This window comes from Anguilla rostrata, chromosome 1 (genome assembly GCF_018555375.3).
Source record: "Anguilla rostrata isolate EN2019 chromosome 1, ASM1855537v3, whole genome shotgun sequence".
NCBI classification, from domain to species: domain Eukaryota; kingdom Metazoa; phylum Chordata; class Actinopteri; order Anguilliformes; family Anguillidae; genus Anguilla; species Anguilla rostrata.
Genome location: NC_057933.1, coordinates 43803393 through 43830148, shown reverse-complemented (window position 1 = coordinate 43830148; position 26756 = coordinate 43803393). Strand labels below are relative to the sequence as shown.

At 42.0% G+C, this 26756-nt stretch overlaps 1 protein-coding gene and 1 long non-coding RNA gene across 2 annotated transcripts; both read left to right on the top strand.

Annotated features, from left to right (window-relative positions):
• Positions 1–1053: 1053 nt before the first annotated feature.
• Positions 1054–4671, top strand: sox4b (SRY-box transcription factor 4b). Its single transcript, XM_064338037.1, has one exon. The coding sequence runs from the start codon at positions 1641–1643 to the stop codon at positions 2772–2774; it is 1134 nt and encodes a 377-aa protein (XP_064194107.1). The 5' UTR covers positions 1054–1640; the 3' UTR covers positions 2775–4671.
• An 8380-nt stretch (positions 4672–13051) lies between these two features.
• LOC135256183 (uncharacterized) lies at positions 13052–21896 on the top strand. Its single transcript, XR_010330405.1, has 3 exons — positions 13052–13461; positions 14869–15119; positions 21283–21896. It is a non-coding gene; the product is annotated as an uncharacterized LOC135256183 (long non-coding RNA).
• The last annotated feature ends 4860 nt before the right edge of the window (positions 21897–26756 follow it).

The following is a 26756-nucleotide window of genomic DNA, read 5'->3' as shown; positions in this document are numbered from 1 at the left end:
AAAAAACTTAAAAAAAAACTGGGAATATCGTGCATCCACTGAGTGCGTGTGTATGTGTGCCTCTCCACAGCACCTCTCTCTGTCAATGCTCATAGAGGAGCGAAGTGTGCTGTTGAGTCTCACTTTGCATGTGAATGCTTTCACTCCCTCCACCTCCCCCGTGTTCGACAGTGCAGGGCGTGCGTGGTGTGACAAAGGACCGCCTGCCTTTTCTCCAGCTCCGCCCCTCTGAGGCACTCTGACAAGGCTACAGCCAGTGGGAGAGTCTTTTCACGGCACTTACAAGCAGCTGAGGTGACAGCAGACACCCTGTAGAGCTTACCATGGTTTTTAGTCTATTTGCATGCTTGCAGTCTAAGAAAGCGGGGCAATGTTAAACCGCAATGTGTATACGGAAACAGATGTATGTTTATCTTTGCCTCTGTATGTATATATGTACGCACACACACATATATATGTATACACACACACACATACAGACACACACATACGTACATACATATGTATATACACACATGTATGTATATGAAGATGAACTATAGTAGGTCATATCGTCAAAATATGCATTGCGTTTTCACACATAAAGCTTTCTTTTTAGGCGATTTTCCTAGGAGACATTTTATCTAATGGTTACAACCTGCTTTACGCCACTGATATGGAATTACCCCCAAACAAAGCAATAATAATAATAAGTCTGTGCTGAATGAGCCGTCCTGTCTATAACAATGTTAGTGCAAAGCGTTATACTTTCATCTTGTACAGACAGAACTAGACTGGTCTCACTTCCACCGCGCGTAGACCTAACGTAATTTCTGTGCATGACTTCTAAAATGAAAAAAGTACATAAGCATGTCCCTTTAAAACTAAGTTTGCAGTATACACTGGAATGAGGTCAGACATAAAGCTCCTCATTGCACGCGCTGATTATTATTAGATTCCTTATTCAGCCAATGAACGCAGAGTGGGTGTGACTTTGGCGCAAGGAAGGCTAGAGACAGTAGCGGATTGGCTATATTCTGTCGCCATTATATCTTTGGAAAAGGATAAAGCTGCATGAAACGGAATTTGAGTCTGCTGAAACTTGCAGACTGCAGATGGAAGGCAGAACACAAAGAGTTCAACAGCTTGGTCTTCCCGCATGGTGTTAAACAGGGAAGGCTATGCAGAAAGAGTTACATTACTTAAGAAACTCGCCGAGAGCTGTGTCGCATCTGAACGCTCAGAGTAGCACTGAACTTGTACTCAGCCGCGCTGGCAATACAAGTTTAAAGTGTAACCCAACAGAGTTTGGGTTGAATCCGTTACATAAAGCATTCTTGGGGGGAAAGGCGCTTTGGAAAGTGGAAGCGTTTTTTGCTGACAGCACTGAACCTCACGGCAGATACCTGAAAAGGAACTTTTTCCATCCGTGAAGCCACGCACTGAAAAGGCCATCTATTTCAGACTTCTATTTCACCCCGTCGCCGCTCGGCAATTCTCAGGACTGGCAGAACTTGAACTAAAACATCCTGAAGGGTGAGGCGAAAACTAAAGAGTTTGCATTAAACCGAGCAGTCGAACTAAACGGCAGGACTCAACTGCCCTGGAGAAGCAGAGAGACGTCCAGTTTGCTGAACAAGTGCACGCTTGCGAACTGAACTATGGTACAGAAAATGAGCAGCACGGAGAACACCGAAGCGGTGTTCACAGGGGAGTCTAGTGATTCAGGAGCCATGGACATGGACATAGCTTCTTCTCCAGCTCCCGGGTCCACGGCATCCGCAGGGGACAAACTAGATCCTGGCTGGTGCAAAACCCCCAGCGGCCACATTAAGAGACCCATGAATGCGTTTATGGTGTGGTCGCAGATCGAGAGGCGTAAAATCATGGAGCAGTCGCCCGACATGCACAACGCTGAAATCTCCAAGAGACTGGGTAAGCGCTGGAAGCTCCTTAAAGACAGCGACAAGATCCCCTTCATTCGAGAGGCGGAGCGGCTCCGACTGAAGCACATGGCAGACTACCCTGACTACAAGTACCGGCCGAGAAAGAAGGTGAAGTCCAGCAGCTCCAAACCAGCTGAGAAGGGTGAAAAAACGAGCAACAGCTGCAGCAGCGCTAGCACAAAGACTTCTTTGAAAAAGGGCAGTAACTCGAAATCGTCCAGCAAACCGCACAAAATAGTTCTGGGGAGCGCGAAAGCCGCGTTCCCCGAGCAGGGCTCCCATGCTGTCCCCACAGATCACCATTCGCTCTACAAATCTAAGTCGGTCTCGGCCGCCAAGCAGATCCCGGACAAGAAGACGAAGCGGGTTTACATTTTCGGCGGAAGTAACCACGGCATCAGCCCGTCTTCCGCGGCCGTACCTGCCAGTCCGACTTTGAGCAGTTCTGCTGAATCCAGCGACCCACTGAGTCTCTACGAAGATGGGGCAGCGAGCGGCAAAGAAGGCGCCGAGTCTCCTAGCGCGTCCTCGGACCACCATAGGTACACCAGCATGCGGGCATCTTCGCCGACCCCTTCCGCGTCCCATTCTTCGTCCTCATCGCAGTCATCGTCCTCGGATGAGGAATTCGAGGACGACCTACTGGACATAAATACAAGCCCTAGTTTCGATAGCATGTCACTGGGGAGTTTTAGCTCCTCTGTTTTGGACAGAGACTTGGATTTTAATTTTGAGTCGGGCGCCGGGTCTCACTTCGAGTTCCCCGACTACTGCACCCCCGAGGTGAGCGAAATGATTTCAGGGGACTGGCTGGAGTCGACCATTTCCAACTTGGTATTCACATATTGAGCGACAAAACCAGGGGAAATATTGTCTTTGCTCTTAGATAAAGGGATTCCGGAAAGGTGAGTTTGTACCATACCTTGGGGCCCGATTGAGACAGAAAGTAAACGATATAAAGCGCTGATGAACTAAGCGAAAGCTTGCGTTTTATTTCAAGGATCAAGGACTGTGGCTACCGGTTGGAAAGCAGAATTTACTGCTTAGTTATGTGGGAGAAAGAAGCGAAAGAAGAGGAAGATGGTGCTCTCTGGTTAGGAGTGACTGAGATCCTATTGAAATAAACACTCGGTCTGAACTGGAAAACTGTGATTGATTTGCACGTATAAGAAAGCGGGCTTAGGTCGGCTACTTTAATCAATGTTACTTAAAAGGGACATTTTGAGAAGTTTTAGAATCGCCAAGTGAACTTCATTACGTAAGAGGTACAGAAATGACCTGGGTTGAGCAGTTTTTTCATCGTGGTGGATTTAATAACCAGGTGGGTTTACTTATGACAAACATTTTAAAAAAGAAAAAGAAACGCATGTTAACCTGTCCTCTCTTTTGCTGAGATTTCTTTAAGACTGTCGAACAGTTAAAACTAGTGTTAGGGTTATTTAAATGGATAGATGGCGCTATGTTTGATTCCTATGGATAAAAGGAACAAAATCACCAGCTGTTTTCATTCTTAACTTCAGGATTCAAACGCAACTCAAATCTGTGCTGAACTTTATACACTCTACAATTCAGGACCAAAATTCTTTAGAGTTGGTTTCTCAGATGTTAAGTGAAGAGAATTTCTCGCCGATTTTTTCATCCTCGTGTTTTTCCCTTGTACATGTACTCAGATGCCATTTTTATATGGATGTATTTATACTGGCCAAACATTTTTGACTGTATTATTTTGTTCTCGTAGGTCTTGTGTATACCCGCACCGTCTGTCTCCTTCGCCGAAGGGCTAGAGTTTTAACTTTTAATTTTTTATATTTAAATGTAGACTTTTGACACTTAAAGAGAGGAAACGTTTGATTATTTTCTCAGTGTATTTTTGTACAAATATATATAAAGGGGGTGTCAATCGGTGTATATCGCTGTTTGGATTTCCTAATTTTAAGAACCAGGTGGTTGGTTATCTCAAAATCGGCCTCCTATCCATGTTTACAGTTTCAATCTGCAGGCTTCTTAAAGACACAGTGTCTCAATTTTCGATACCCCTGTAAACATGTGCTTCAACACAAGTAATTTAAGCAGCCATTTCTGAATTATGTTTCAGTATCTTGCCTAATAAAGAGATATTGTAGCTTTAAATTAACCATTTCTTGGCGTTTTTATAATGAAAACTTCGGTTTTAACCACTGGATGGAATCGATCACACAACACATATTCAAAATGCCGATTTGAGTTCGCGACAGTTATGTACTGCGTTTCTCATTATTGTATTTGAATATTTAATCTTTTCTACTTGTCGGCTAAATATAGCTAATTGTTTTAGTATTTTATGGCATGGTGAATAGCATTTGTATTTCCGATTCAGGTTTATAGCTGTTGTGTTCAAAAAGAAAAAGGAAAAACGTGAAAACATCTTTGTACATTTGACTGTATTATAAGCAAAAGATTGTGTGTTTATGTATGTTGTTGAGCTATAACATGACAGGCACTAGAACAGCTATCTTTATACATCCTTACTTACGTTTAAAGTGGTTGTTCATGATTTTTATATATACAATTTAAATATATTAACTTTATTTTCATTCATTCTGTGCAATATGCTGTGTAGAATATTGTTTTGTCTAATCATGCCATAACACATTTTGAGGGGATAACTCATGCCAGCTAATCGTGTCAAGTCACTGCCTGTCAGATTGTCGATATACTTCTGTACATAACTTTTTTCAAGAAGGAAATAAACTCAGCTGGAACTGAACCCTACCATTCCACTCTGATTTGTTCTGTTTGATTTGTGTGGGCAAGAGGAGTGTCTGCTTATCTTGTGCTTGGACACAGCGTCCATCCCTATATTTAGGTATGCAAAAAATATGACGTGCCTTTGTTTACTTTTCATAAAGTCGTTACAAGGTTACACAACCAGTCCGCCTGTTAGTCGTTCGTTGGCATAACAGTGTACTGCATCTAGACCATGAATTCCGCACGATTCGCATGGACCCTCCCTGCATGTTCTCTGACAAGGTGATGTTTCATCCTTCTCTTTCAGTTTTCTGCGTGTCTGCAAGCTAACTCTAATTTCAAAGAAACCATCAAGTCCCTGCTTACAATGTCTGAAAAAGTGACAGACACCACTACATTAATTCTGCTACTACACATCTAGTAGACTACGGCTCCCCCTCCCCCTAACCCAGACAGTCGCGCTGCAACAGCAAGGGGGATGGGCTACTGGCTACCCAGCACACAGACGCGCCTACAGGAACAGAGAGGTTAAACGCAGCCACTGGTTCGCATTTCCGGCCAGTTTTTAATGCGAGTGAACGCGTTTGCATGTCTCATAAGAGAAACACAATCGTTTAACCAAAGAGCTTGTGTATAACTCTAATTAAATGGTTCCTTAGCACGTTTCGTTTACAATCATTTGTATTCTCTTCGTCTCAGCTGATTTTGAAGCAATTGCAGCGCCTCTGTTGGAACTCAGCGGGAGTCTCCAGACAGCTCGCTGCTATGGGGGAGGGGTGTCAGACAGGGAGCTGGGAGAAGAAGCCCGGCTGAGTCCCAACGGATAGTAGAACTGAAGGACGGCCATAGAAAGTAATTACCTCCTTTTGAACAAGTTAATTCTCAGTGTGTGTGTGTGTGCGCGCGTTGTGTGTTTGGTGTATGACGGCCCCAGACACAGAACTACACTGCAATAAACATTTTACAAAGATGTTGGGTGAATATGTTTACATTTAGGTATCTAGTAAATTCTCTTATCTAGGGCACCTTACATGAGTGTTTAGTACTCATACATAGAAGTTTAGTCAAAGAACAGTGCTGATTCTAAATAATCAGGGTCACAACCCTAAGTAGTAGCCAGTATCGAATATTGACACAGCATCTGCTGGCAGGTGATGAAAGCAAAGTAAATAAGGACTGTAAATAGGCTTACACCCCAGTGTACTTGTCAACATAATCTGCCTTCACCTGGTGTGCACTCAATTGGCCACCTCCATTGATTATGTAAAGAGAATTCTGGAAGAATTCAACACCATTTTTGAACATTTTAATTATATAGTTTAATGTACTAAACATTATATATAATAAAATAATACAATGTGGCTCAATCTTACCAACTCTGCATCCCAGCCAACCCTTCCACCCCCCAACCCCCACCCACAATAAATAAACATGCTCATATTTGCATACGTGATTATATATGCTTCTGTTGAACTCAATTGCATTAAAACTGTAAGTGGTATATTAGTGGACACGAACTGCCAACAGGGGCACTGTTTATCCTGTTCTCCTTTCTGATCCAAAGACAGTGGTGTGACCATGAACAGGCCAGAGATTCCTATGAGGGAGTAGAATTTACCTAAGTTCCAAACCTTCGGACCCTTGCAGCCTCCCGGTTGGTTGATACCCAACCACTGCATTACAATGCTGCATGTTATATTGTTCTGCAATTATTCTTATTATTTATCTGAGATAATTCTTTGGGTTTTTATGACATGTACTTTTGTGATAATTTTTTTTCTTTCAGGACAGTAGCTTTTAACAAGTTATTTAACTGAGTAATGTTTATTGAGCGATGGAGGAGTAGTAGAGTGAATTCTGATTGATCTAAGAAGTTCTTGTGTGGAACATTATATGGCAGTTTATACAAGATTGACCAAACCATGGAATTGGTGCCTCTTTTAGTTCTGGACACATTGTAAATGAATGATCAGATACAGTTGCTCTGAGGCATTTGTATGTAACAACACCAAACACATTAACGTGTCCAAACACATTAGTGCTGTGGATTTGAAATGCACTATTACCAGGTATGTTGTGAAATGAGACACACACTCTCCATTTACAGTGTCTGAAAGGTAATATGTTATTTTTTTCTCTCCTTATTTACTCCTGTTTCAAGTGAGTGATCACAGCTGTAGCACAAACCATCACTACAACATCGTCCTGTAGTTTGGGAGGGCCACACAATACCGCATGTGTTCTCCAAAATACAGTCAACCAGCCGAATACTATTTTTATTTCCGAAATCTGTCAGCTCTCATTGCTGCTATACTGGGGGACCTGCACGGCTGGCTCAGGCAGATTGCATGTGCCCAACTGGTCAAAGGAGACTCAATTGAGTAATATTATGAGGGTCGTGGGGTACGTGTAACACCCTCTCTCCCTGTGCTATAGCTAATTATACATGGCCCCATGAGACTCCCAGCTAGCCAAGTCTGCTCTGATTGGGTTTGGGAATAATTTGTGTCAGGCCATAGCTTATATTTCTACATAGCAACCATCATATATTACATGTAATTCGACTTTCATTACTCAGTCTGATCAGTTGTTGAATATTTCGTCATGTTTATTCAACTCATTCTAATATGTTAGCCACACTGTCATTCAATAGGCATAGAGAAAGGTTAGTTGTTTTTAGTCATGAGACATCTGTGGCTGTTCTTGCCAAATAGGAATGACCAATCGTATTTGTGGGCTCTTGTCTGCTCAGAAGAGTGCCGACTAGCATGTCCTCTGAACTGTGCTCCCAGTCATAACCTTTCACTCCACAGGCTGTAGCTGAGCTGTGTCACTGTGTTGGAGGACTATCCTTTACACGAACTCCCGATGCCCAACCCACCAGGCCAAAGCCCTTTCTCCCTGGGTGTCTAAACCAAGCAAACAGCGTACTTCAGGGCTTCTGGGCAGAGATGGCACTGGCATGGGCAGTGTTTGATTCCACACTATGTGAGGGTATGTCCTTTTATGTAAACAGTCATCCTACAGATTTGTTCTAAGATTCATAAACATCTTAACAGCAGTTTAATGTAACATTATTTACAAAGTGGTATTGAATACATTAAGAAAGAGCACTGTATGATCACTGATAACTTTCATAAAAATAAAAACATTTAGACTTAGGAATGGTGTATTTGTGAATGTTTTCAAATGAACGTTTTGCAAGCTAGACAACCGATTACACTATATTTAACCTTCAAGTTTAAAATTGAAATATTGTCATAATAATACCATGTCACCATTGCCTTTTATGAAAAATGTAACTGCTGTTCACCTATCGATAATGATATAATAATTCAGTGTACTGCGATATGGAGAGCTTACACAGGTCAACAGCATAACAGAATCATTATGCTGCCATTACTCCTCCATTTTGCAGTGTCTGTTAAGTATTATCTGCTATGACACCATAACCTTAGTCTCAGTTGACAAACTGAAATATCTTTGCTTAAGGGGCTTAGCTATTGCCCTTTTTTCACATTTTTAGAATTTACATTAAAAAAAAAAACAGCAGAGACTCTTTCCAAATATAATGCCACGGTAAGCAATGGTTCAAGCAAATGCCTCCAAACTCATTGGATGGCATTTCATCCTACAGCAAGACAAGGATTCCAAACATACTACTAAAGCACCAAATAGTTTTTCAAAGCCAGAATATTGGAATATTCTTGATTGGCCAAGTCAGCCACCCAAACTGAATCCCATTGAACATGCTGAAGAGACATATGCTGAAGAGAAAACTTAAGGCAATTTTCCCCGAAACAATCAGGAGCTGAAGATGGCTGCAATACAGGCCTGGCAGAGCATCACCTGATAAGATACCTAGCACCTGGAGATGTCTATTGGTAGAGTCTTCAAGCAATCATTGGTAGGAAAGGATAAGCAGCAAAGTACTAAACATTACATGATGTTCATTTACACAACATTAACATTCCCCCAAATGTTATAGAGCCCCAAAATGGAGGGGTGGGGGTGGCTATGTATAAAAAGTTGTCATTTCTACAGGGTGAAACCAAAGTGCATAGACAATAAAAGCTGAGAATGTGCACTTTAACCAACTGCGACCTGTTTGATTACAAATCTAAAATTGTGGAGTCCAGAGTCAAATCAAATCAAGTCAAATCTTTCACCCAAAAATTATGGACCTCACTGTACATGATTGTACACCATTCTGTTGTGAGATCCTTTTTCTTCAAGGGGAAAAAAAACGATTTTCCCTTGAAATTGCTTTTATTAATTGTTGGCCATAAACCTGTACAAATTGCCTTGTTTAAATGGGTACTGAAATTTTAATCAAAGAGAACAAGTTTTTAAGAAAAAAAAAAACGAAAAGAAACAAGAACTATAACATCATGAATGCTACTGTTACACTAAACATGTATAGTTACTGTATTCAGACAGGTCTAGTGAGGTGTTTTTCATGAAATGCTGACCATGCCACTGCTGATGAAGGGTCTTGTGGGAAAGACATTTCTAGCCATAGCATCACGTAGAAGGAAGGGATGGTGACTCCTCTGGTCAGTAGGTCAACTGCAACATGTCTGTGTGAGTTGTGTAGTCTTCTGGAGCCGTAACTGTGCAGCTGAGCTGATAAATTACAGAGTGAAAACAAAATGGAATAGGACCATTTGAGGCAATAGGACTACAGCAATATGATTACAACTATGAATGGACATTCATTGTTGTGGTCCTATTGCTGTAGTCCTATTGCATGGGGGGTGGGGTTGCGAGGGTGGTGGGGGGTGAGGGGGGATTTGGGCGGTTTGGGGGCTCTTAAAATAGATTAAAATAGGCAGTATACTCCAAACGTTTAGAAAAAGAACCACTGCCGGACATGTCAGAGAACACCATTGTCAGTATACTCAATACAAACTCCATGTTCTTCATTTTATGTCACTCCATGTCACTGGGGTGTGTACAAATTTCAGATTTTTCCAAGTTGCTTTGAACAACTCAGGGTCATTGACACACAAATTAAAGAAAATTTCATTCCAAGAATTTGAGCGCATCTCGTTTTTAAAATCTCTGATCCATAATAAAGATGATGATATCTTTGCAAAAGTTCAAAAGTATTCATCTCAAAAGTACGGAATTCCAGTCACAATCTCAACAGTGCTACCACGGTCGTGTATAGATGGGATACAGGAGATTTTAGAGAGCGGTGTATCCGACTGGTTTGCCATGATATAAGAATTAAATTGAGTAAAGTTTGATCCAATTTTTAACCAAACTAACATATTAGATGGACATAATGATAGCCAAATAAAAGATATACTACCTATAAAAGATAAACTCGGCCTGGGCCTGTCTGTGTGGAGTTTGCATTTGTCTGTGTGGATTTCCTCCGGGTATTCTGGTTTCCTCCCACAGTTCAAAGACATGCAAGTAGGCTAATTGGAGACTCTAAGTTGCCCATAGGTATGAGTGTGTGAAAGGTGAATAAATGGTGTGCATGCCCTGCGATTTATTGGTGACCTATCTAGGGTGTATTCTTGCCTCTCATCCAATATATGCTGGGATAGGCTCCAGCACCCCCCGCGACCTTAACCAGGATAAACAAGTATAGATAATGGATAGAGGGATGGACCTATAGAAGATGGGGAAACTAGCAATGCTAGGTAGCAAGCTACCTACCCAGCGTTACCAGTTTCCCCATCTTCTATTTAGCTACCTTTCTGTACAAGAGATAGTTTGACTAAAAATTTAGGTCAAACTTTCCTCCTAGAAAGAGGATTTAATTCTTCTATCGCAGTGAATCTATTGGATAGAACAATCGCTTTCAGACATGACCTGCTACCACGGGACAGTGTAGAGATGAAATGAATGGGAAAACAAAGTTGAACTCTGGCTGGTCAACCATGACACAGCCAACCATGTGATATTTCGCTGGACCAATTGAAGACAAGAGGAGGTCTGCGAACTGGTGGGCTCACTGGGCTGTTCATGAACTGCTTGAAAACAGTTTGCGCTGGGGGCTTGCACACACTCCACCATACAAACGTGTTTGTCTCTTGAATGAAATGGATTGTTTCAAACAAAAGGTTTAAGTATACTGGCACCAAGCAGTTGAATAAAATGCTGTGGAAACCATCTTGTAATCCCCTCCCCTCCCCAAAATGTTTGAAACTCCAAGGGTTCATATTTTCTACAGGCAGCAGGTCACATGCTCCTCCTGCCATATTTAGATGGTGCAGCTTAATAAGTGTTCTAAATGAAGCCGTTAGATAAACAGACATGAAATTTTACTGAAATTTTAATATTACAATGTTAAATCAAGTAGCATACAATACATTTTCCATTGCTGGACAAAATATAGTCATTAGCCTTCTACAGTCCTGTAAAAGATTTTATTTATATGTAGTTCAATTTGAGATAACATGAAAAAATCAATGATCATGGCAGCCAAGTATGTTTTGAACAAGTAAGTTTTAATGCAAGCAGCATTAAAAATTAAGTTAAATACACATGCCAACAAAAATGTGAAAGAATAATGTTAAAATGAATACAAATAGTCAATCAGATTAGTTTATTTGGATGATTTTATGTGTGGATATTTTATATTCAGTGAATAGGCAATTATGTAGGTCTTGTTTCAAAAGTGTTTGTGTTTATGGCATGGAGGTTGACACTCATGCAAGGCACTTCTATTGGGGTGAGTGAAATCAGTTTGTCGCTCAAAACGTATGTACACACATCCCTTGTTGTTGCCTCAAAAGGTGAGGTGGATGTGCCCTGCCCCCCCGCACCCACACACACACACACACACACACACTCACTTCCTGAAATGGAATGGCTGTGATGAAACCATTTATACATATTTTAAATTGTAATACAATTTAAAGAATGAAAAATCAAACTCGAGATGAATGGTTGATAGCATTGAAAAAGTTATTGGAAATTCAGTAGGGCTACTCATCTTTTATACAATGCTTTGGAAACATGATTTAAAACTGTTTCCATATGAAGTGAACATTTGGACTTTTCTTCCATTTAAAATCCTATTTTTCTTATAAAGGGACTAATTTAAGATTGCTTTAATTAACTGTTATATATTGATGACCAAGGTGAAAGCAGACAATTTCCATCCTGGAATGAAAAGTTAGTGTTATCAGACTGATGAATGAGAGGTTAGGATAAATTCTCTTTGGTGAATATTAATGGTGCCACAGCAATGTCCTCAAAGGAATTCACAGATAACAACCTTGTGAAACTTATTTCACTATATAGGCTATTCATTATTATTATTATATAGACATAATAATGTGCCCTTTAAATCCTACAACTGAAAACATGGGATAATATGGCAATTGATCAACCAAACTATGCAGCATATTAAGTTTTATCCCAAGGCTACTAATATTATACAAGGCAGGTTCACCTCCTTTTATGGCAAAGAAGAGTACCAAGGAACCTTGTAGCTTGACTGAATTCAAATCTATATCAGTGATACAAAGAAAGAATGTGAAGTCATGTACATTGGCAAAAGCTCCAATGTCAGTTTAGTTAAATAGCCTTCTCCCTGTCCACACAGAATCACTAGTGGGAACACGCAATGGGGGCATACATACCATGAAGAACACTAGACAGAAAATCCTGTATCTTTCCTGAAACTCTGTTCTGGGCTCAAACAGGAGTTGGCCTCCATTACAATAAAGATGGTATAACTGATTGTACATAGATTAGTAGGTAATCATTTGGATACAATACACTCCAAACTGAAACTACACTCTTTGGATAATTTGCCATCAACTCTCATTAAAAAAAATCTATTTGACACTCACATGTTCAATACAAGCAGGTTTTTATTTTATTTTATTTTTTATAACCCTGCACCCACTGTCCTGGTCACATGCCATACGGATAGCTTGCCTGGCGATCTGGTCATTTAATTTCCTTCTTATCTATGAAAGGATTGATGACCAACACTATAATTTCATTGCGTCCACGAATAAAGCAACAACAATTTGTGAACTTTTCGAGTGCCCCAGGAATTGATTCAATTCAATTCAAAAATAAGATTCGTTGAACAAAACACACATGCGGGCTAGTGTGGCAAAGGTAATGAACTTGAACCGGGAACTGCGAAGGATTTAGATCTCCTAAAGGTATACGCTAGCATCAAACTTGGACTTCATAAAAAGAACAGGCAGCCGGATTTTGAACAGTCTTTATTTGCGCCTCAGTTTCAGAACAAAGTGTTTCTGAAGTAGGCTTAACGCTTTAACTATTCCGCATTTCTACTGCAAACCCGTTAAAAATCAAAATCATACAAGTAAACCGAAATATGGTGTTATCCGAAATGCTCCAATTGCTTATACCTACAGATGCCCGCTCGTTAGTCCCTTTGTTGTTGTTTAGTTGTGTTTGGAGGGCGGGACTGAAACTGAAATGAACAAGGCGCGGCCAAGAACCCCCTTCACACGTGCAGACAAAGAGACCTAACAACACAACCAAAATATTCACGTATAAACTTTTTCGGAAACGCCGACGGTTTTCGTGGACATGCGAAACAGAACAAATAAGAATAAGTAACGTATATATTTTGCTTGTTTGCTCTTAAACTAATTTAATGGTTTTGTTTTCAGTGAAAAGTTGCTCAGAGTTGGTGCGTCAGCTCGCAAAGTTGAGCACAAAGAGGAGAGGAGCGTTCCTTTGTTCCGCGGAGGGCTTTGAAGGGAAATCGTGGATGAAGAATTCCAGTTATCCTGTTTGAAAATTAATGTTAAACAAGATGCAACAGGAAGAAACTGGGGAAACTTGCATCTGCCCGGTATGTTTATTGTTTTACATTTGAGTTGTTCTATGTAATCAGACACAGCTGTCAAAAGTTGATTGGTTTGTGAAGTTTGTAGAAAATTACGCACGACGACGATTTGACTAATTTACGCTTGGACTAAAGATGGACAGCCTTTCCAAACGTCTCATTTTACTGTAAATCATATATTTATAAACTGTTTAGCTCTCGATTGTAACTCATTTAATGTGACAGATTTGTATTTTGGGGAGAATTAATTATGAATTCAGGTGTACTTTCAATTGTTACATTTTATTGACGCTTGATTTAAATGCATAAAATTGTGATGTTTGAAACATATGGGGGAAGACAAACAATAAAAACTAAAACAAGACAATGGAAATGGAGAGAACTCATAGTTCAGCGAGAGAGCAACAGGTAGAATGAAGTCTATGTCGCTCCTTTGTTACACGAACTTAAGGCACGATTTAGTCTTTGTCCTGAGTCAGTTTATTAAAACAGGATAAATAAGGAGTAAAGAGACCATTGCAAACAGGATTTATGACATGAAATAAGGGGTAAAATGCCAACAACTAAGTGACTTTATTCTCATTTAAGTAAAATATCTTTAAATAAATAGGATACTTTTGGCCGAGTTGAATGCGATTGCATTCTACACTGAGGTATTTGTGTATCCCTTCTGGACCAAATATTTAGAATCCTATTTCCAATCTTCAGTTTTATTTCCCCACACAACAAAATTCATTGTATTTGATTGCCTTTTGTCCTATAGTCGGATGCATGTATGCATTATCCGCACAGTGTATGTCTTTGATATATGTATATCTATACATATTGTTGATGTTCACTTAAGAAAATGTTTCCAGGCATAAATGTTTATAAAATGTGGCTTAAACGATTTCCAAAAATTGCGTAACTTAAAAGTAATTTAAATAATTAATTACCGGGATGTTTACCGGAATCGTGTTCAAGATAAAATGGCAATGTCGGAGATTTAAGCAAAGAATACCACAACACAATTTCCACAGTAGTAAAGTGTATAACTCATCTCTTAACTGAAACGAATCGTACATGCCCATTATGTACAATTGTACATACCCGAATAAATCCCGCTCTGCCTCTGCCTTGTTAAGCACATCAAAATCTTGGTTTGAATAGTTTGCGTCCGTTGCATATTTGCCCCTTCAGCTCAGTTTAGACTGCCTGAACATAGCCAAAGTAGCTTAAAGTAAAGAAATGTGTTGCCTTGATTGCATTCTTAAAAGTTTTCTAGTTTAGAAAATTCTTGGCACCTGTTTCTGGATAAAATATCAATTTCTTACATTATGCGATCCAACTCGGCTTTCAATATATTCTTTGTACTTTATAAAATGTTTCATTTATTCTTTTTAATGAACTTTAAAAATAAAAATTCACTCACAGGTCCTGCATATAGCCTACCTCTCAGAAGCAGCAAGATGCACCTTCGTAAGGACTGTGGGGACTGGCGTAGGCTACTTTTTCTTTGGAAAGTTACGGTTTTGGGATACAGATGGACATTGGATTCTATTTCTCAACAATTGTGGAATAATTCAAAATACTGGATTATATGTACTTTCAAAAACAAAGAACTTAAAACATATATACAGTAATGGATGGAAAACGCCATGGAGCCTGAAACACAACAAAGCAAGGTAGGCTGTACTCAAATTCTTCAAAATTTAAGGACACGGGGGGGGATACTCTGCATATAACTAATGAATATGAAGAAGTGCTAAGCCTAAGGAACTTTGACTTATTTTTCCAAACTTTTAATGATGAAAGATGTTGTCAGGTAACTGTATTTCCTTTTAAAAGTTGGGGAACGAGTTTCATTGCGACATTCGTCGTATCACAATTCGTATTCGAGGCTTCGCTCAAACTGCTTGAGAACATAAATGCATAAACATGAGAGAAATATTTGTAATACTTGTGATATATTTTTATTCGTTCACGCCATTCCCCAAGTAGGCTATAACAGTTTTCTAGCGTACGAGAAAGTGTTTTTGTGTTGTCGAGATTTGACTGAGTGGGACAATGTTCTTCAGCAAGGTTGGAGCTGGACAGCGTCCCTGATATTGGTGAAAGGGAAGATGCAGACTTGGGACAATGCCAGCCCTGGTCATCTTTCTTGCGCCCCGTTTCATGTATTTTTTATGATCTGCATAAACCTATTGACGTTTCAAGTCTTCAAAACTCGCGTATTTTTAAAGTCGTTGAACTTGAGGACCTTCGATCTCGCTCAAAGCTGAACAACACTCTCTCACACTACCGAGAACCTCACTGGTGATGTCATTGAAAGCCAATGAAATCGCAAGCTGTTGCCTACACCGCAGTCAGGCTCGCTCCTCCCTATTCCCCCACCCCATAGACAAGGTGCACGCATTTCATTTCTGAACATAGTGCCGCTCAGTTTCAGTCTAAGTCTTTGGGCGGGAGGATTTCGAAGAATTCAGTGAATTGATTTTATACTTATTAAATATATATTTTAGTGACTTTACAGTTAATGTTTTTACATTTTCAAATAATTGCATTATTATATACCGTCACCCATTAATGACTTATTTGTTAAATGTGTGTCTGTGTACTGTGGTCTAGCCTTTCAATAGCATTACATCATCGTAATATCACAATGCCGCTAGCTTGCAGTGGAAGCAAATGCTTCAGCCTACAGCAAACCGCGCTACTGTGCCAGACAATGCTTACCCTGTCTCCAGCCGGTTGATATACCTGTTGGTGTTTTGCGGAATATTTTTGGTTGATATGCACCAAATACACACGTCGTCGCTTGACAATGATTTATATAAATTATATTTAATAGGTTTTATTTAATCAACTTATTGCGCACACTCCAGCGTGGCACACAAAACAGCGACTAAACTAGAAGACGCCACACAGTTTCTCTTCCATTGATTTCTGTTCTTGTGTATGTTGAGAAATTGTATATCTTTAGCTGTATTGAGTTGGGAGGTAACGGGAAAAGAGGTTCTGAAGGGAAAATCATTTTTCCGTTAACGCTGAAGTGGGCCATTTCATTTTTGTGTGGTGGAGAAAACCAACGGCAATTTATTTGGTAAATATAGGTCAAAGGAGGTGGATGGATTTGCACAAGCACTGTCAGAAATTCTGGCTGAATTGTCACCCACCTGCATGCAGTTCACTTTCATTTATAGGGCTGTGCACTCGGTCTTTAAAAGTGTTCTCGTGCAGTGGACCTGGTTCAAATGCATGCAGACACTGCTTGCCTGTCCCAAAAAACTTTGAATTGGGGCCACCAATGCATTTGGTGTCATCTTATTTGGGAAAGAAAATGCATTTTAACCTTCCTTTAAGTCTTAGCATCCCCTGATTTCTTGAATTGTTCTCTCACATTGTGGGCAGATTAATGTGTGGCTCAGATACATTGCAAATTAGGCTAGCATTACCAATTGTTATGACAGCCAACCTTGGCTGTGGTCAGGATAGGGGGAAAATGTATCAGGCTTAGTTTTACCTCCCTGTGCCTGTGCTGCTGAGATAAGTGAAGATGTTCAGCCTGTGTGCTAAGACTTATCCACGTGCGGAAACAGGAATACATTACTGCTTTATGGCGGCACACCAGGAGTCCATTTAAAAAGGCCTTATTTTTAGCCTCTTTTTTGTGTTTATAATTATTTTAACATTCAGAAATACTCCTTTATTTCCATCCAACTAGTGCCCAGCAGAAATGTTAATTTGATGAGCTGTTTATAATTTCTCCCTCTCTTTTCTTTTTACCCCCCCCACTCTAAATTTAATTTGTCTTCCTAACCTCATGAGACTGTGCTGTATTTAAATGGGTTTAGTGGCCTGTTTGTCATGGAATTTATCGAGATCATAAACATGTCTTGCTCCAGCTCTAAAACACTAGTAATCTGTGCAAAGGCTGTGGGTTTATCAAGTTAAATCTGCTATTGTCTTACTGTTCAGAGATTATGTCCTCACTGACTGGCAAATTTATCTGGTTTTACTGTCGGCTGATGGTGCTATTCCAGGTAGCGTAATATTTAGCTGCGGAATTCACAGTGGAAAGCAGATAAAGGTAGAAGATGTGTGTGCGGGTGGGTGTTTGACCCTGCATGTGTGTGTGGGTGTCTGTCTGTCTGTCTGTCTGGTGGTGGGGTGGTGGTTATCTGCTTTTAAGTATAATAGCTAGTCAGAAAAAAAAAATTTGAACTTCAATATGTTCCTGAACATATAGGTTCCATTAAGTAAAACAAAAATGGACAATCTTTTAAAAAAATAAATCAAATCCCTGGATGTGGATGTCCTGATGGCTGAGTGCTGTTTTCCCAGTGATGATAATCTGGTGGAGAATACAATACGGTTCTTGTGTTTGTCATGGTGCACACATAATTTGGCAATTTGATCTGAAATGATAGTGCAGTTTGAATCTGTGCTCTGGTGGCAATAAAAACAGGGATTTAGGGTGCGAGCTTCATCCATTGCATTGTATCCTTCAGAATAAACTGTGACAGTATGTACATTGTGAGAATCTTAGGTCATGCATATGCACATAAAGTGAGGTCAGTATAAAGTTTCTAAAATGTTCTGATTGTGCCCGGGCCCCCTGAAAGGTTTACTTTTCAGTCATGCAGGAATTGCATTGCTTTGTTTTCTGTGCTCAAGCAGGTGCATTTGGTTTAAATGACTCATGCTGGGATATGGTCTTCTTACATAATCATTTCAGTTAGGTCCTTTCAGTTGAGATCCATCTGAACTAAGTTAGTTTGCTGGTTGTTTCTTCATTTGGCATTTCTATTCTCTATCTGTAGTCTTTATCAGAAAGTGTGAAAAACGTCAGGTGGTTTTCAAAATCCCGACCATGCTGGACATTTGGATTGTTCGGTTGTGTCCAGGACAACTTTCCTCCTGTTTGAAAAAGATGAGCAAAGAGAAGACTTTTTCCTTATGTGCTAATTATAGTTGAACAATTATCCTTCATGCTAACTTTGATGAACATTTATCTGCCAGGTTTAGTGCACCCTTGAACAACTCAGATGGCGTGAACTATTGTGAATTTTTCCCTTGTTAGCCCGTATCTGCTGTTGGAGCACAGATTAAATTAGACCCTTAAATATGGTAATACATCATCTGCCAAGTATGCTTTGATGCAACTTTTGAATGTAAACCAGTGCATTAGATGCATGTAACAAACACGTTTGAGTTATTTGTTTGTACTGCCTGCTTTCACTGGTAGTTCTCTAATTAAACCAAACCGGGAGCTGTTCATTGTTGCCACGTTTCTTCCTCTCCTGCTCAGTGGCTTGAATTCAGTTTTTTTCCAGTGAGGCAGAGCAAAACCTATTGTTTCCGGTGACGGTAAAGAAATTGTGCCAGGTCAAATTTTTGTAAATTCAGCATTTTCTTTTTTGTGTGGTAATTTTCTTTCATTTTGGTAATTACTTCATTGATTACCAGTGAACCATGTATAAAAATATATAGTATGTTATGACTATTTACATGGATACACTCTTCAGTCATACATCCTGTTATTTTCCCCACAAATGTAGTAGAGATGGGGGTTTGTGGTTCTTGCGTGTTGGCCCACCGTGAAAACTACTCATTGTTGAATGTCGCATTTTAGAAATTTGCCTGCAGCAACAAAGACTCCACTGTCGCTGTGCCGCCTTCTTCAGTTCCCCTGGGACACCGGAGGCAGTGCCTGTTAATGCCCAATTTTGCTCACTGTACCCTTTGGTGTTACCAGACACTCCCCGTTTCCTGCCTCTCCCCTTGCGGGTGTGGGCGGACGGCGGTACTGGCCGTGCGGAGTGCACGCACAGGCGGTCAGCGGCGGGAGCCTCCCTTCTCCCCCTCGGTTCGCGAGTAGTTCACTTGTCACTGCGCCCGTGTCTAATTTGAGGCTTTGCGTGGATCGTCATTCCTCCATGAGAGGGGGGACGGTTCCCAGTGTCCGCAGTGTGAAATATGTTTTCCCCAAATCTCTTCCTTTTAATTCCAGACCTAAGTTAGGTTCTTTGCGAGGTTATGATTTCTTGGCATTGTTTCTGTCCTTCAGCCCCACCTGAAACAAACAGGAGCCAAAGTGATTATTCAGCTTTCTGAGCCTGTGACTGAGTGACTATGACTCTCGCAGTTCTCAACCCATTTCTACCGGTTTTGCTTCATTTGAATTCTATGGTCCCTATTACTTGAACAATGCAGTATAAAGCAAGATATTGTCCAGGTCTTTGGGCACACAGGTAGGGGACAGAACTTTGTCCAATCAGAGAGGGCCCACAAGCCGCAGAAAATATGTCCTTTGAATTCTCACACATACATTGGATATGTATAAATATGTTGGATTTTATTGCCACTGTTGACAATTCCATAACTGAATATGAGTGCTGCATAGTCACACATGGAGCTGGCAGGGATTCTATACTTGCAGGCATTAGATGAGCCTCAGAATTATCAATCTATTTTCAAATGCTTTTTCCTTTTTTTCCAATTCGCAATGCCTAATCACGCTCGCACGCCAACACTCATCACAACATCAAATTTTGGAGAGCGCAAGACAAGCACGTGCTCTGCTCTCTGCTCTCAAGCACACAAAGTCAGCCACTGCTCATCACGCCGCACTTCGCGAGTTGGGAATCACGCCGGCGCGATTCGGAGGCAGCCGATTCGCGCTCGACGGGCGAACTCGCAGGTGCCCGATTGACCAGCGAGGGCTGTCGGTGCGTGATGGGATGCATCCGCCCCAGTCGACTGCAACCTTCCTATCCCTGGGCAGTGCTAGGCCCAATTGTGCATCGCTCTATGGGGCTGCTGGCCACAGACAGCCCTGGCGCAGTCTGGATTTGGTAGCAGGCAGCGTGGCCCATCCCTGCGAGTGAACAGGATGAGTCACCCAGCAACCCGCTAGCAGCCCTAATTTAATTTAGATTTAATTTAATCTAGTTTAACGGAGACTTTTCAGGATTGTGTGAAGTAAACTCAACGTGTATTCTCATGTAGTTTTTTTTCATTCTTGTAAAATGTCCAGACCTTTATGTCTTTGAAATAATAATTATTTTTAATTGGGTACACTCTTTTGTGATTTCTCCTCTGTTCACTGTCCTTTGGATCTTTTATTGGGCACTGATGATGTAATCCTTTATAAATTTGTACTCTTTTTACCATTGATTGAGAGTCTGCAGCTACGGTGATTCCCATTGCTGAAATTTAAATGTTTATCAAAATCAGTTTGCTTTTTTTGTTTTTTATTTTTATTTTATTATTTTTTTATAATGTTTTTTTTAAAAAAAAGAGTTTTATTTAGAGGATACACGTGTTCAAGGCCGTCCACTGGGTGTTATGACTAACATCCTTTCTGACTATATTCCGGATACTACATGGCCTCTCATGCCTTTATTGCTTTTTACACATTTCACTGACTGACTAAACAGGATTAAAGTGATTCAGAATACGTTTTTTTTGGATTGTTAGTACATTGAATAACCATAAAATGGCAGTCATAACATCTACAAAAAATGTACTAATTCAGGCACATCCAGAGACCATGATGCAGGGGCCGGACAGAATAAGCTACTTGGGTAAAGATGATAGAGTCTGCAGACTGTGCTAGTATCAGCTCCCGAGTAACCAGTAGGTTATTTTAAAATACACCTCACCATGATCAGTGTTTTAACCCTTAATGGGTCTTCATCAGGATGTTAGCTTGAACTATCTGAAAGTGGTTTTGTTTTTTTGACTGTTTTCAGCTTTCCCTCTGTGCCTCTGAGCCATTTTTGAGATGAGGACCCTATCATTTGGGGAATTTGGAGAAGTTAACCCCTATTTTTTTGGTTTTAGCTGCTTGAGCACCTGGGTGGGTGATTGTGACACGTCCAGCTGTCTCGGTTCACCCTCCTTGGCCTTGGCTGCGGTTCCCTCGGCAAATTCCACACCTGTAGGCCCGGCCACGTCCCTCGGGTTCCCCTGCTCGCCCTGACGCCCTGAGAGGAGTTTCGTAATTCATTGCGTCGTGCCCCGAACACTGTGGCAGAAGAGAACATCTGCTTTCTCTCCCTGGGTCTGTCCTGCAGGAATGGAGGTGAAGGCCTAGCGGGAGGCTAGCGCGGCCTGGCAGGGCTCCAGTCCTGGAAAGCAGAGGGGACGGGGGAGGGGGGGGGGGGAGGCACCGGAGTCTGAAAGACATGTGCAGAGGCCCCAACGCCCGTTAGGAAAACACCGGCCATGTTCTCACGTAGCGCTGAACGTATCGAATGTTTCCCCGTGGCGAGCCGGCCCTGCGCTGCTGCTCCTAACGGCTCTGTGTGGAATGACCGGCGTGACTCTTCAGAGTGGAACGGGCAGCTGTTCTCTGGAGGCTGCGCAATGGAAACATGTTTCACAACTGATGTAATAAGAGACAGTAATGTGTTCTACTGTGAGCTACTGTTGTATTAAATTGAATCAATGAGGTATGTTTTTGGATTTTATTTCAGAATATGAATATGCATTCATGCAAACATTATTGTCATGCATTTTTTTCTTTTTACAGTAGAGTCCTAGTTCGAGTCATTCTGTTTCTTTTTTTTGATATTGTATAAATTTGGAGGGAGAGGGGGCTTTGGGTGGTACATCCTGCTAAAGCTTGCATGCTTTTGCCAAGATCTTTTATCGATGGTGAAGGGCAGCACAGAATTTGCTGTAACCCGGGGAGGGAGTTGACATGATTGTGCTCGCCCCTTGTGATTGGATCAGCTGGCTGCCTGTCGTCTGCCTGCCCCATCTGTGTGGTGTAGTCCTCCAGTGTGACGATCATGTGTCTCAGCTGGTGGACCGCAGAGTGAAAAGAATCAGTGTTTGGCAGAATGCCGTTTGGAGTGTGTGTGTGTTAGTCTTTACAAAATTGATTGAGGACATTGTAGTGACAGGACTGCTTACAAATATGGCAAACCATTGCAAATTGGGAGAATTGGAGATTTTTTTTTTCTCCAGAAATACGAATCATTTTGCAGTTCTCTGGGGTTTTTGCATAGTGGCCTCCAACCTGTTCTGTTAGATACTTAACTCTGATATGTATGCTCACCAACTGCTGCTTTAAGTAGTTTGCAGGTAATTGCTTTTCTTGCATACATGGGTAAAATAAAATTAAAAAAACCCCAGAAACTGAGTGTGTGTGTGTGTGTCTGTGTGTGTGTGTGCGTGCTTGCGTGCCTGCATGGGTGTGTGTGTTTGTGTGTGTTTGTGTGTGTGTGCATGCGTGCATACGTGCGTGCATGGATGTGTGTGTGTGTGTGTGTGTGTGTGTGTGTATTGATATGATTGACCACCTCAAAACAGTGCCACGAGTTAACAGTGGAGGTGAAGGGGTGGGGGTGACTGAAAGCTGCTCAGTTAGTGGACAGCTCATATGGGGGTTGGGTGGGCGCAGTAAAATTTGCTGTCCCTTGGAGGGTGCCTTTTGAAGTCTGGACGTGCTCATCACATACCCAATTAGCCTCAGCTGCAGTTAAACTGTGGGAGGACCTGCCTCTTTCCTGGGATGCTAATGGTACCCCTGCCACTGACCAGTGGTCATTTGCTACACAAACGCTGAGGCTTTGTGAATAGGAACTGGACAATGTACTTTTGATAAGTATCTCTTTTTGAGCAGAATAACTATCATCGCCACCATGCGGTTTATTGCCCTTTCATCTTTTTTATTTATTTAAATTATACCTGATGCTGTAGTAAACATCTGAACTTCAGAGGCAACATGAAATGCTTCTGGAAAAAGCCGTTCAGCAGCACAGTCGTGCTGCTTCCATGTGATCATGTGATGCGTTTTTGTCAATCACGTGGAGGCTGCCCAGGCCCTGCTGCTGATTGGCTGCCATCAACATCTAATCGATATCGGTGCCGATTTATTTATTTATTTAATTCCGGGGGCATTTCACGTTACCTCTGAAGTTTGGGATGTTTCCTACAGCATCAGGCATAATTAAAGAAAAAAGACAGGAAGGCACTACACCACATGGCGGTGATGATCGTTATTGTGCTCAAAAAAAAGGTTCAGTAATTATTGAACAAGTATAATATTGCCCAGCCCTGCTTGTGATTAGCTCAGTCTGTGAAGGACCTACAGTCAATCATAGGCAGCCATAACCAGGACTTTGTAGGGCTGGGACACGACTGGCCTTTCCCCTCGGTGTCCCAGCAGGTTTAGGTCAGGCTGCGTCGGCTCCATCCTGCGACGCACAAGGCAGCCGCTGTCTAGCGGTTATCTTCTGTGACGAATTCCGTTATGGCGGCAGGAGGGCGCGCGTTGTAATGCCACAGCAGCGGCCTGCCTTCGCAGACTTCGCTCCTATAGGTCTGTGCGGTCTGCAGCGTGGGAAAAAACATGAACTTTCCCTGTGGCAGGGAAAACATTGAATTTGTAACATTCCACTCTCAGGTAACAGTCAAAAGTCTTAAAAAAAAAGCTTGGTGAAGCTTCTTTCCTCACTGGGAGTGTTAATGAAAAAAAAACCAAAAAAAAAAACCAAAATGGATGTGGTAGCATTACCAAAGAGCTGTAGCACCCCCCCCCAAAAAAAAAAAAAAACCCAAAAAGCAATAAACAAGTTGTTTTTTTTATATTTGATGGCATTGCTCTGATCTATGAGTAGTAACCCCCCCACCCCCCAAAAAAAGATTGGCATCATTCCTCCTTTCTGAACAGAGATGCGTGAACCCTTAAAATGCAATTTGGAACGTTACTCTCTGGACTGAGAGCAGTAAAGCTATAAAGCCTTCGCTCTGAGCCATAAGCACTAAACCCATGCCCACTGCTCCCTCCCCTCGGTGCTGCAGTCCACTGTTCCCCCCCCCCCCCCCCCCCATTATCGTCCCCAGTTGGGACTGCGGATGAAACCTCCCAGCTCAGGCAGCAGAGGAAGCAGGCGGGGAGTCGGCGCGTTAGCACCATGCCTGGAGGGCTAATCCATGTCTTGTCTGCCACATTGTAAAAACAGGCAATGATGCATCAGACAACAAAGCCAATGAGCTGTTACTGAAGTGCTGGAGGCACGGCTCCAATGCTCGGCAAGAAGATGTCTGTCACCGACAGCGGAATAATTAAAACCGCTAAATTATACATCACAGAGGAGTGGCGCTGACTGACAGGTGTAATGAATACCGTTGCGTGGGCGCGCATCTCGTGTTCCGGACAGGAAGTGCGGCCGCGTTCTGTCTGTGGTCTTGGAGTGGCCTTTCATGTGGGCCGATGGAGTAACTGAAACAGTCTTTTGAGCTTCCTCTCCTAAATTGAGCTTTTAATCCGCTTGATCTCAGCAAAATTAGGCAATTAGTAAATTAAAAGGTGAAAAGGAAAACTCTCAAAGACCACAAAGTATAGATGGGGGGGGTGTCGTTTTCTCTGACCCACTGCCACTGTCCTGTGATGGTCCAGTGTCTTGAGCGATGGTGTTTGTAGTCTCTTGCAGATCTTGAGCGATGGTTGTAGGAACATGTGCACACTCAGATTTGAAGGCTGCAGGTTCTTTGCCCTCTCCACGGCCCCACCGATTGCATGCTAGTATAAAATGCTGTGCTTCTTGACTGTCCTCCACTCCCCACATCCTGGCAGGCGACTGATAGCACGTGTGCAGGCTGCCCCCAGTGGCAGACCGAGAGTACTGCAGGGCCCTCTGTATGTGGAAGCTCGCTCTTCCTGATGAAAATCGATGCTCTGCAACGTGCTTGTCCGGATTTATTTTTCATTTACTGTGGAGTACAAAATAATGGTGACTGCATTCCCTCTCAGCAGTGCACTCTTCAAATACATGCATTTTCATGTTTTTTATTTGAGCTCATTTTAACATGGAACTAATACTTTTATCTCTCTTTACATAGGTGAGAGACTAATTGAACATGTAAAAAGCTGAATAGCTGTTAAATATATTTGAATCAGATGTATACAGTATTTTTGCCGGATATCTATTATGGTATCTATTAAAGTTTATCCATTAAATACAGATAATAATTAGGATTAGGACTGTTATAGCAGACAAACTACATTTCCCTGCCTTCCCTACCATCTTACCAGGGCAAATATAATGACTACTTAATTTGTTGTCTGAATATACAGATGGACTGCAAACATTAAATTTGAAACAAATGCGATTGTCAGGAAGCATTTCACGTGACATGACGCAGCACTGAAGGGTCCTGGAGTTAATGTTAATTTATGATGCCATTACTGTCCTCTCTTATCTGCCTACATAGCCACAATACACAAATAGTTTTTTAGAAGTGTAATTTGATACAGAAACAGAATAGAAAATATAGTCCAAAAAATTGTCCACAGCAGTGGTCTATTTTTTTTGCATTTTTCTGTGGAAGTAAGAGTTCCCAGCTGTGTCTGACGTGCGGGGACAATGGTACACATGTTCTTTGAAGCCACATGCACACACCTGCACACAATGCACACATGCACACACAGTTACTCCCCTCCATGGGTACACATAAATGCACACGATCACATGCACACTCACTCATAAGGATGCCATGTATGAGGCACTCTGAAACTATGCGCATGGACGCAGGCACGCACACATACACACGCATACACACGCAGTCCACGCATGCACACGCACTTACTCCCATCCATAGACAAAGGTACAAATGCACACGAGCACATGCACACTCACTCATAAGGATGCCATGTATGATGCACACTGAATCTATGCATGGATGCAGGCACACACATATGCACGCATATGCACGCATGCACACGCACTTACTCCCATCCATGGACAAACGTACAAATGCGCACGAGCACATGCACACTCACTCATAAACATGCAATACATCATACGCACTAAAACTGTGGACATGGTCACACACACACACTCACACACACACATTAACGGACCAAGTGGAGAAGTCAGTGTTTAAATCCTCTTTTATAATCATCTAGTCTCTTTGTGTGACTCAGTAATGCTTTGGGCCTGCAGCAGGAAGGTGATTTTGTAAAACCGCAGCGATGGTTGGTAAAAGCAGGCCCCCACGCGGCGTCTCTCCTGCTGCTCTGCTGTAGATCTGGAATGCTGATCTCGTTCTCTCCCGCCGCCTGAAACGGCTTGGCTGCCCGAGCGGCGTCGCGACGCTGTCCTGAGGTGTGAAGCCAGCGCGAGCGCCGCGGGCGTCTCCCTCCCCTCAGACGCCTCTCCCTGGCTTTCGGGATGCCTTCTGACAGGGCGTCTGCTGCGCGGACGACCGCACGCGCCCCCGGGAGCGCAAAGTGACGGGCGGGCCCCCCCCCCCCAAACTGAATCCTGCGTACGGTCGCCGAAGCTTTTCGCTCAGCTGGAAAA

Coding starts and splice junctions, on each gene's coding strand:
- sox4b (XM_064338037.1), top strand. CDS start 1,641: ATGGTACAGAAAATGAGCAGCACGGAGAACACCGAAGCGGTGTTCACA.